The 12,419-nt window shown below is 41.0% G+C and overlaps 1 protein-coding gene across 1 annotated transcript in view; it reads left to right on the forward strand.

The window, feature by feature from the left end:
* FAM83B (family with sequence similarity 83 member B) overlaps positions 1 to 11,997 on the forward strand; it is a 47,200-nt gene extending 35,203 nt beyond the window's left edge. The window contains exons 3-5 of the mRNA XM_053381078.1: positions 570 to 734; positions 5,008 to 5,132; positions 7,852 to 11,997. Of these exons, the coding sequence (XP_053237053.1) occupies positions 570 to 734; positions 5,008 to 5,132; positions 7,852 to 10,279 (2,718 nt within the window). The 3' untranslated portion in view covers positions 10,280 to 11,997. The remainder of the gene's footprint in view (positions 1 to 569; positions 735 to 5,007; positions 5,133 to 7,851) is intronic.
* Positions 11,998 to 12,419: the final 422 nt, after the last annotated feature.

The following is a 12,419-nucleotide window of genomic DNA, read 5'->3' on the forward strand; positions in this document are numbered from 1 at the left end:
AACAAAAAAGGGTCTTGTGAAACCTTAAAACTATCATTGCCTCAATAATATGTGCTAATATTTTAAGGTGCCACAATACATCAACTTGCCAGTTAGGTGTGCAGTGCAATGCTTATGTCTTTCTTTATAAGTCAGCCCTTCTGAGTTCTGTGGGACTTGCTTGGAATAAGTATGAGGAGGTTTAAAGTCCTATGACTTAAGTAAACATATACTTTACGGTGCTGTTTTTCTAGAAAAGAGGTGCCAGAACTTACCACGAATGCCTCCCTTGTTCTCTTATAATGGCAATGGCACCCACCTGAGAGGTGCCAGAACTGAGTTCCAGCAAGTTCCGGCTGAAAAAAAGCACTGCTTGTGAATGACATTTAAGCACAAGAATTTATAAAATAACCAGTTACCATTTTCCTGTATGAGGAAGAAAGAAATGTTCAGTACATAGAGCTTATGGTTCATTGCAGATGTCATCAGCAACACTATGTGTAGGGTGCACATTTTAAATTCTGTAATGTTTCATAATGGCTATCATCATCAGTACACTAAATGCTATCAACACTTTTTGCTATCCGCAGGTTGTTGCCATCGTTATGGATATGTTTACAGATGTGGATATTTTTAAAGAAATTGTAGAAGCATCTACTAGGGGAATTTCAGTGTATCTTCTACTTGATGAATCTAACTTCAACCACTTTCTGAAGATGACAGAGAAACAAGGCTGTCAAGTTCAAAGGCTCAGGGTAAGTCATTTGTTCAGTGAGAGAGGAAAATATTTAGCACTCAAGTGCTCCAAAATAATAGATTGACATGTTAGTTGCAAAAACTGAATATAGCAGCAGTGTATGAATATTGAGCAATGTCTGTAAGGAAAAGCTTTCTATGGGGCTTGCAAATATCCTACTGCACCTTAAAAGCTGCCTTTGCAGTGATACTGACATGAGAGCGAGATTTTTCTAACAGCGCAATCCTATCTGTGTTTACTTGGGAGTAAGTCACACTGTGTCCAATTTGAGCTTTACCCTCCAATAAGTGGGTTAAGGAGTGTGACCTGACACCCTTTCTCAAGTGCTCATTAGTAAATTCCATTGAAATTAATTGGATTTCTTTCTGAGCAAGCATGGGCAGGATAAAGGTGTGCAGCTGTAATTGCGTGCAATCTGATGGGCTTTATCTGGGACGTGCAGACAGTGCACCCCAGGATCTCCAGGGAGCGAGCTGCTTAAAACTGTTGATGCAAGGAAGTGAGCAATGATGGGAGCAAAAAGAAGGAGCCATGGGCCTTCATCTCCTCCTGGAAGTAGTGTGTGTTTAGCCCAGAGGGAAAGAGCAAATGAATGGGCAGGAGAAACAGCAATGAAGTGGAGCTGGGGCTGCCGTCCTGAGGATAGCTTGCCCAATAATATTGAGTTGGAAGCGTGGATAAAATTATGGAAGGAGGGTTTGAGATTCACTGGATGTATGGCTTTGAAAGAGAATGTATTAAAAATGGTGTATAGATGGCATCTAACACCAACAAAATTGGCTAAAATGTATAGAAAGAGAGATAGAAGATGCTGGAAATGTAAAGAAGTAGATGGCGATTATTTTCATATGTGGTGGACCTGCGATAAGGTTAAACGATTTTGGGAATCAATTTATAATGAACTTAAAAAGAACTTAAAAAGACCGGAAGCCTTTTTGCTAGGTCTATTGGGAAGGGAGATTAAAACAAAAGATCAGAATTTGTTTATGTATGCCACTGCCGCCGCAAGAACCCTACTGGCCCAAAAATGGAAAACACAAGATATACCAACCATTCAGGAGTGGCAGGTGAAGATGACAGACTTTGGAACTTGCCAAATTGACAGGGAGGATCCGGGACCAAGAAGACCAGAGATACAAGAATAATTGGAGTAAATTTATTGAATACTTAAAGGAGAACTGTAAAAACTTAAAGACACTAGCAGGACTGGAATAATACCTTCAATGTAAAATAGTAGTGATATAAGAATAATATACACGATAAGAATGTGACAAATATACCAATTGCAGGGAGGGAGGTAAGTCAAGACTCTGCAGAGTCAAAGGGAATATATGGTAACAATAAGGATTGTTGAATATTTAAAGAAAATAATAAAAAAGATATCTTGCCCAAGAACCAAACAAAACCTGGAGTCAATAGTGTGGGTGAGAATAGCGAGGAGAACTGGGGGTGGGGTTTTTTTTGCCCCCTTCCATCCATTTGCATCCATTCTTTTGAAGACACGCAGAAGGTATTTCCTTCCTTAAAGAACTTTGGCAACCAGAATCCAGTGCTGTGTGATTAGAACAGCAATTGCATGTTCTGTTGGCTCTCTGATTTTAAAAAAGAAATGTTTTATGATCTTCAAATGGAACATTCCCTAGGATACCAGCTTCAAGCTGCCACAAGGACATTTCACAAATACAGGTTTTATACTGGCAAAGCGATAAACAGGCTGTATCTCCATGCCTGCAAATTTTAATTGGCTATTATGGTATCATTGCACTGATCTGACCCAACTGCCCTTAACTGAGGGTGTTCCTGTTTTGTTTTGTTTTAATAGGTTCCTGTTTTTCCCCCACACACTGCTGTGTTGGTTTTACTCCTATAAGTCACTTGTGTTGCACCTCTTATAGCAAATTGTATGCAATTATAATGTATCAGGGTGACTTAGGCTGGCTTGTAGTTGACCAACTATTTGGGTGGAACCCATGAAGCAACACCAGCTGCTGCGTGAAGCTCCTTAGTAGTGATGCAAACCTTAGTAAAATAATATTTTTATTTTATGCTGCAAAAAATTACATACCACAGTTCTAGGGTGGTTTACAAAGAAAATAAAAATAGAAAATAGAAAAAAAGTTATCATCCCTTTGCACTCTCTGAAAATCTATCTCAGAAGGTTAAGAGACTCTGGGACAGTGTCAGAGGTGCTATCTGGAGCTGCTGAGGAAGGGGGGAATTGACAAAAGTGGCAAGTCCTCTTCCATCAGCAAGATCCCTTCATTTTATCAAAAGACTATAGTAACCAAAAGAGCAAATATGTTTTGCCTATCAAAAATATGCTGTATAATGAGGTGATTAACCAGGAAAAGCATATATGAGGGTTGCTCATTGAAAATGTTGGTTTAGTATGTGGCAGTGAGAAATTCCATGTTAGAGAGCCCTAGGAGAGGAATTGAAAATAAGGCTGGTGATATAATGCCATTATATAAATCGATGATGTGACCACAGTTGGAATTATGAGTAATAGCTGACTAAATCAAGGTAGGAGTAAATGGATTTACTTATCTGCATTGATTTCAGTGTGTCTGCTCTGAGTACGGCTTTTCTGAATATCACTAACTATGGCCAGTTCTGGTCACCACACCGAAAAAAATGATATTGTAGAGCTGGGGAAATGGCAGCAATGGGCAACCAAAGGCTGAAGGGTGGGACAGACACTAATTCTTCACTTAGTAACTAACTAAACTGCGGAATTTGCTTCCGAAGATGGCTCTGAAAAGAAATTAAACAGATTCATGGAGGGTAAAGCTATCAGTCTGCCTACAAGTCATGATCATTCCAGAAATAGATGCAGTATGCTATTGCCTTCATGCCTCGATTACGGGATACCATAGACATCTGGTTGACCACTGTGGGAAATGGATTGCTAGCCTAGAGAAGCCTTTGATTCAGCAGGACTCTTCTAATATGCTTCTATTCATATGTGTAGTACCAGAGCACTATGGGCTTATCTACACTTACCTTTTCTCCTACTCTTTCCAGGCAGAGATCTGTGTTTTAATGCTCAGTCTGTGAGCATTGTCTTTTTGTTGTTGTTGTTTCCCTAAGCTTTTTCTGCGGAAACCCACTCTCTAAAGCCGAATTGGAGCAAAAGTCAATTTGGGTTTTGCACAGATTGATGCTTCATCTGATAGAACTTTAAAGAGTTGGTTTTTTTGTGAGGAAAACTCTGGGGCCAAAAAAAGGAGGCACTTTAAATTGCAGCCTGGAAAGAGCAGAGGAAAGATAAGCATTGATAAACCTTGTGGTCAGCCTCAGCTATAGGTAGACACAGTGGGTTTTTTCTAAAAAAATGTTTAGGGGTACTCTCATTTTGACTCAAGAAAACCACCATTTTATAGTTCAAATCGGGGGAAATAAATACAGTTAATGGACAATAGTACAAAGATTCACAAAATGTTTAGGGATATGCGTACCCCTGTGTACCCCCAGAAAAAAAGCGCTGGGTAGACAGACACACACTCTCACTTTCTCTCTCCCAACACTATTTTATGGTCCCATCTTAACTAATATGGATATGAAAACCTCTTTCTGTGGTGTTGTCTGGATTAAAGAGATTAGGGTTCCTTCTACATGTAATAAGAACTGTGAAGTGTTTAAAATCCAATTAAAGGTAAAGGTAAAGGTACCCCTGCCCGTACGGGCCAGTCTTGCCAGACTCTAGGGTTGTGCGCCCATCTCACTTAAGAGGCCGGGGGCCAGCGCTGTCCGCAGACACTTCCGGGTCACGTGGCCAGCGTGACAAGCTGCATCTGGCGAGCCAGCACAGCACACGGAACGCCGTTTACCTTCCCGCTGGTAAGCGGTCCCTATTTATCTACTTGCACCCGGGAGTGCTTTCGAACTGCTAGGTTGGCAGGCACTGGGACTGAACAACGGGAGCGCACCCCACCGCGGGGATTCGAACCGCCGACCTTTTGATCGGCAAGCCCTAGGCGCTGAGGCTTTTACCCACAGCACCACCCGCGTCCCTTTAAATCCAATTACTAGATAGTTAATCCAATTAAACAAACTAGGTTCCCCCCCCCCCTGCATTAACATGCTTTGGATTTCTCAGCACAGGTAGTGTGCAAAGCTGCAACTCTCTGTACCCTTGCTTGGGGCTAAACCTCCTTTTGATTTTACTCAAAACTGGAAAATAGGCATAAGACCGGCTTGTAAATTGTTCTGTATTTGTTTATATTAATGCATTCCGACTTTTTCATACAATTTCTCATTATTTTTTTCAGAACATGAGGGTGCGTACAGTAAAAGGACAAGATTATTACTCCAAGTCAGGGGCGAAATTCCATGGGAAAATGGAACAAAAATTTCTTCTCGTTGACTGTAAGAAAGTCATGTATGGTACCTATAGGTAAGAAGCTATGCACATGTTAGATATAATTTATATATCTTCAGTGTAATGTTGCTGTGTGTTCTTGTCCACAGGAGGAACATGTGCTAGGGTGGTCTTGGGCCAAGAGACATGGTGTGCCATGGGGACAACTGAACCTTTCCAGTAAGGGGGTTAGCAATGGTATGAAGAGCCAAGTTCAGGGTTATTACAGGAGTGAAAGATTATTTACAGAGACCAGCAACTGTGAGACTAACTCTATAGAGGGGATGGAGATAGATGAGTCAAGCACAGGCAAAGGCAAACTTGGCCCTCCAGGTGTTTTGGGACTACAACTCCTATCATCCCTAGCTAACAGGACCAGTGGTCAGGGATGATGGGAGTTGTAGTCCCAAAACATCTGGAGGGCCGAATTTGCCTATGCCTGGTCAAGCATAATCAATGTCCTTGCCCTATGTAAGAAAGCTGGAGAGTACATATTGGGTTACAAATATGAAGAGATGAAGGTTGTGTGTGGCAGATAAGAGGAACTAACATTTGGCTGAGAGAAAACATAGGTAATCTAAAAGAAGGGAGAGGAGTCAGTTTTTTTAAAAAAAAAAGACGTTAAGGCACAGATTTTTACATAGCTCAAATGGAGCAAGAACAAAGGCTGTTTTCCTGGAGGAATCCATGAAGCCCAAGAACAACCTCAATACAGGGGCTGATTTACCTTTGGAAATCTGTGGTTTTTTGTTTTGTGGGAAAAGAAGCCCTTCGGGTCCCGTTAGCCTAAGAACAAGAGGAATGTTGTCAGAGCAGACCAAAGGCTCTGATGTACATTGTTAGAAGGATGTACATTTTGTTGCCATGGGTACTTTGTGTGAAATGTGTGACTCATAAGGATATCCATGTGCATAATTGGGACGGTGGTTTCTGAACTTACAGCTTCTACGCGGGAGCACCAGAAACAAGCATTTTTGATAGCACACTGAGAGGAGGAGACATTTGAAGCAACCCATTGGTATCTGTCACTTTAATACTGAGCTCTTAAACCATAGAGTGATTGGATGAAGTAGCCAGAGAAATTTATGTCTTCACACAAAGATTTCAGTCCCTCTTTTTCCTTTTGGCTCCAGCTTACAATATACTGTCAACATGGGTTCTTTGGGGGAGCATGCATGATTATTATGAGAACCAAATATCAGTAGCAGCAGCATCTTCTAAGAAAACTCATAGTGGCTAACCTAGAACTTACCATAGTCTGTTACGCAGAAATGGATTAAGTCCACATCTGTTTTGCCTAAACAGCATTGTAGCATTGGGTGCTCCCAGCTCATTCACCAGACCTATTGGATAATCCCATGCCTGCCATCTGGAGTGATTTTGGAAGAAATAATAATAATAGTTGTTATTGAAAATAATGATATTCAGTGCCATCCCATGGTTTATAAGAATAGTTCATTCTCACTGAATCTAGTTTATTGTTGGAATAATTACTTAATGGACAGATTTTTTTTAAAAAATAATGTGTTACATCATTATATTCGCAATAGCCCTTGAGATCCATGATTCTTAATTTGCTTCTTCTTTTTGTTACATTCAGATGTGACAGAGGAGGTAAGGTAAATTACGTTTTCTTACCCTCAGATTCTTCTGCAGATTGTACTTTGGCATAAAATGGATTGTAAACAGATGACCATTTGGGGATACAATGTATACTTTACTGAAGATTCCTGGCAAAGCAGTGATTTCTAGGGATGTGTTTTCCAAATAAGTTGTTTCTAGAAGTGCTTGACCAATATATGTATTTGTTAAATTATGTGAATGCAAGGGATTGTCTTTGGTTAGACACATCCCAGCAAAACATACAATATTTTAAAACATGATAGTCAGAACTGCTATGTTTGAGCAGCATGGCTATGTGAAAATATTAGTAAGGTGGTGTTGATATCTGTAAATACCTATCCTACAGGCTCATGGCAAATAACTATGAAAATTAATGTAAAATACATTTGCATGGTTTCAGTTTATGGTACACCAGTAAGTATACAAATATAAAATACTATTCTGGTTAACTGTGTGATTTAAAATTACTTTTTTCCCATTCATGAAATTATTTACTCATGATGATATTGTGTCTAAAATTCATTTCAGCTTCTCTCAATTTATCAGGGATTGTGTTTGGCTACTGGGACTCTCCTTGAAGAAATTTTCCGTTGAGTTATTTGGGGAGCTACTTCATAACCCTCAGTTTAGGGCTTTTGCCCTAAATCTTGTCTGCAAGATAGAATGCTTACAATTGTCAACATGTGTTACACACACACACACACACACACACACACACCACTAGTGAAAAAGTGGTTCCATGTCTGCTATTAGCTAACACTGTGTGTGTGTGTGTGTGTGTGTGTGTGCCTTCCCCAACACGGTGACCTTCAAATGTTTTGGACTCCACCTCCTTTAAGCCTTAGCCAGAATGGCCAGTTGTCAGAGATGATGGCAGGTGCTACCTACCTCTACTTATAGCTTGTGTTGGTAAAAATAGGTATCATTCTCAATATGCTTCTCCAGCTTTAATCATCAGTGACTCATCACTAAAAAAAAATCTGATTGATCATACAGTGCCTGTGCACATTTCTGAGGAGAACAGATTTCTTTTCTTATACAGAAACCTATCACTATGTAACTTGACCACTAGTTAACAAGTGTTTGCCTGTTCCTGGTTTGGATTACTAATTGTCATTTCTTCATCTTTCAGCTTTATGTGGTCCTTTGAGAAGGCAAACCTCAGCATGGTCCAGGTTATCACAGGACAACTGGTTGAATCTTTTGATGAAGAGTTTAGGACACTGTACGCCCGTTCTTCTGTTCCCAGCTCATTTGCTCCAGAATTAGTTAGAATTAATAGCCGCCGAGCACTCTGGGAGAACGATGCCTACCAGCATTCACAGTCTTCCTTAGCTTCAGCTTCTAGCCTGCGTAACCCTTTTGGGAGGGCCAACAAAACCCACAACTTAGACACCAGCTTTCTGAAGAAACAAGGCAGATATGGAATAAATGACAATGACACATTCACTCCTAGAAACCACATCTTTCAGAAACCACAGTTTGCTCCAGGTTTTCATATGCAGAGTAGAATCCAGCAGTACCAGCCCAACGATGTAAATGAACATTGGAAAAGGCACAGCTATGCAGGGGAGAAACCAGAAAGGACTCCATACATGATGCTCAACAGGGCAATGAACCGGGCAAATAATCAACCGCATGGTTGGCAGGTGCCATCTGACAGTCTCAGCGTTGTATCTTCGTTGCACGGAAGTTACAAAAACCTCAATGTGCCTCAACAGAGTCTGGTTGACCGGCTTCCACAGCCGAAGCTGAATATTGCAGACAGGAACTCAATTGTACGGAGATCTTTCAATGGAACAGACAGTCACATCCGCTACCTACAGCAGAGAATGCCGACCCTTGAACGTACCACAAAATCTTTCCTGCGCAACTGGCGCATTGAATCGTATTTAAATGACCAGTCGGATTTTCCAGCAGACTCAAATGGCTCAGGGATAGGTGATAGGTGTGAGGGCTTTGATGCAGCGGAAAGTATCAAGGCCCATGCCCTTTATGCTCACTCTCGCCTGCGCTCCTCCTTTGTCTTTAAGCCTACTTTGCCAGAGCAGAAAGAAGTAAACAGCTGTGCCAGTTCTTCTAATTCAACTATCATTGGTTCAGATGGCAGTGTGACGCCCAAAGGAACTCCCAACCATGTTCCCAAGCCAGAAGATGGAGCTGATGACATTGAGGCAGAACCAAGCACACACGTCCCACTGGAACCTGAGGTAGTCAAAAACAACAACCTGCCGATTTCAGAAGATAAGAAACCTAGTGTAACTCCACCAGTTAGTCAAGAGAAGCCTACCTACCTATATTCAACTCTGAGCACAAGCAGACCAGTAGAATTTCTCAAGAATGAAAGCATACTGAAAAGGCGAAGTTTTCCAATGTTTGACAATTCAAAATCTGCTTTGGATCTTGGGAATAATAAAGAGGCAGCCAGCTACGTCTACAGCACACTAAATAGGAATAGACTTAGACAACCGGCTGCTCTAAAGCCATCGCTAGAGGAGGACCTACAAAACTCTAAAAGCTTGTACGATGTTGCCAATCATCTATCACCTGACAGTAATAAGCTGAAAAGTGAACAGGCCAGGTCTCCCACCACCCCGAAGTCCATCTCTGTGGCTGCACTAGCTGAATCGAGCAAAGATGACCCTGGGAAAGATGCCTCGCCGAAGAAAGAGAACAAGAATTCCCCAAGTTTCCTGAAGAAGGGGTCGCAGAAACTGAGGTCGTTGCTGAACCTCACACCGGAGAAGAAAGAGAGCCTGTCCAAAAACAAAGCGCCTGCTTTTTACAGAATGTGTAGCAGTTCTGACACTCTGGTGTCAGAAGGTGAAGAAAATCAAAGACCCAAAGTGGCGGAAATAAAGGTGGAATGTTCTCCCAGGAAAAAAAGAAACTCCTCATCTAATTCACAGGGGAGCCTACATAAGAGTAAAGAGGACATTACTGTCAGCCCAAAGTCCCCCAAATCTCCAAAATCTCCCAAGTCCCCCAAGTCTCCAAAATCACCAAAGTCTCAAAAATCTCTGAAACCTCCATCAGAAGAAAACATGAAAAGGGGGCCTGTTGTGAAACCAATAGAAAATATGCTGTTAGAAGTACCTCCAGGTGACCCATCTGCTCCCAGATTCAACACCGAGCAAATTCAGTACCAGGATGTCAGGGAGCTGCGTGCAAATGCAGGCCGGGATCGGGTCCCCCCACCAACTGCGGCCGCTATTCCTCCGCACAGGGTCAGTGCAGCGGCGCCTCGTCTATCGAGCACCAAGCCAAACGATGAGCTAATAAGACCTCGCTTGAGCGATAGGCGTATTTACAGTCGCTTTGAGCCGTTTTGCAAAGTGGAAAGCTCTGCTCAGCCAACAGGAACTCAGCAACCAAGCAGCACCCAGAAAAACAGCGCTCACTATCCGGAGACAAATAGCAAGGCCTCTAGGAATAATTATGGAAGGAGCAACCAGGTGGCGAATTACAACCCTGGTGTCTACCACCCATTGCACCCCAATGAAAACAAGTTGCGAGGAATTATGCAAAAGTTTGGGAATTTTATATACAAAAATAAATGAAATCTACTTATGGAATTTTTTTATTTTATTTTTTAAAATATACCTGCTGTAAATACTTAAGTACAGACTGCTGGACAGCTTTTGTAAAGCTTAACTCAAATCACTACAGGAGTTAGAACACTGCTATACATGTATATAACTTTGGTTCAGCATAGGTTTCGGAATCCGACCTGTTGATACGTATTTGCGTTTTTATGTCGTTTGAGGTGTAACTCACCTCAGTGCTGGCAATAAACATTCTTTTATAAACCCTGCCAAAACATGCAAGGTGGTGCCACTCTTTCCATAAAATTGCTTTCATGCACAATAAATGCTCATTGGTTACTAATCTTTTTACATGCAGTCTGCATGTCTACTCTCAAGGTTGTGCTTCTGTTGGGGGAATATACTGTTTTCTGAATGCTGGACTTGCTATATTTTTGTAAACGAAAGAAGCAATGCTGCTCCCCTCCAATACAATATCTACTAGGCTTCCATTTTCAGCAGCAGCTACATGTATATTGTCACATGCAGTGATAGTAATATGCATACGCTAAAGTAACACGTGACTGGAGAAGACTGTGATTGCAGTTGTCCATAACACAAGTGCAGTATTTGAGTTGGCGCTATTAATCTGAAAGCCTATCCTTTAAAAAGTGCAAAAGAATGAGCTTAAGTTAACATGACCAATCTAGCGGATAGGTAAATCTGGATCAAAATCAATAGGATGTAAATATGCTTTATTGGCACAGTTGAAATATCGCAAACCTGATTTTTCCAACAGTGTCTTGAAGCTCGCAAAAATGTGGTAAACTCACCATTCCTCCTTTCTCACACATGAGGCCCCACCCCCCAGTTTTCTCTAACCATATTTTGTCATTGCATCCCAATTGGCAACTATTGTTTTATTGTTATGTAAGCCGGTATGAGGAGGTATTTTGTTTTTTTAAAAGCAAACAAACAATCAAGCATTATAATTTTTATGAAATATATAAAAACAAACTCCCTGTTACTGTTTGATCCCACCCAATTCAAACCATGGTTTCAAAATACAGTTTAAAGGCAAGTCATTAGCTATGGCTGGCCAGTTGAGACATCGCATCAAAATGTGGCTAAGGGAAAGAAACAGGAAATTAGAGAGTCAGAGAGTATAAACATCCATAACACAGGAGAGGGGAACCTCAGCTCTAAGGGCCAAATGCAGGCTTCTCAGTCTGGCCTTTGGATCTTTTTCTAAGCCATACGCCTCACCTTCAAAGACAATTGCAACCACTATCTATTCAGTGCAGGAGATGCTCACATACATTATTAGCGTGTTCGGATCTTGCTGCAGGCAACAGTCTCCGGATCAGAAAACCCACATATCACTGTCTTTTTTAATATAGTAGCTGCTTCAAAATGATGATTGTGCTCATTTATGGAAGCAGAGAACAACTGTATTTCAGTCTGCCCATTCTCATACTTGCTTTATTATATTCTTATGTTTAACAAACCATTAAGTTATTACTGTTTGCTGTATATATCTAAAGATGAGGGGAGGCAGACTTTAGAGAATGAGAATTTATAGGCAAGAGCTTGCTGGCCTTAAAAAGCCCCAACTTGCTTTGTCATAAAATTGTATTTTATGGCCTTCAGCATTTTTTTTTAAAGAGATGTGAAAAATAAGACCATTAACATCTTGCATAACTATGCAGCAATAAATTTTAAAGCCATGCCATTAAAGTGAAGTTTTGTTCATAGTTCGGTGATATAAAGGTTTTATTAGCAATCATTTGGTTTACATCCTTAATCCACTTGTGATTTTTCAGCTCCAAAAAGGAGGGAAGGGGAGCCTTACATTATGAATGAGACATCAAAGTATTTTTGCCCTGAAGTGAACTTTTTTTCTGAGTTTTATTGGATAATATGAACATGTGCTAGCATCCCATAATGTGCACACTAATTAGTGGCTCTTCCTTGTTTCCCTCCATGGGGTAAGCAATAATGGTCATGCTCACACACAGTGCTAAACCATAGTTTGGCATAACCATAGTTTAGCATTAAACTATGAGTGACTTGGGATTGCATACTCCTTCCTGCTCTCCTCCCACTGTGTGACTGCGAGGATTTTGGTACAGCACAGCTTCACTTTAGAAGAATCCCAACTTGGTGTTATGTTCAA

The sequence above is a fragment of the Podarcis raffonei genome, chromosome 3 (assembly GCF_027172205.1).
Source record: "Podarcis raffonei isolate rPodRaf1 chromosome 3, rPodRaf1.pri, whole genome shotgun sequence".
NCBI classification, from domain to species: Eukaryota; Metazoa; Chordata; class Lepidosauria; order Squamata; family Lacertidae; genus Podarcis; species Podarcis raffonei.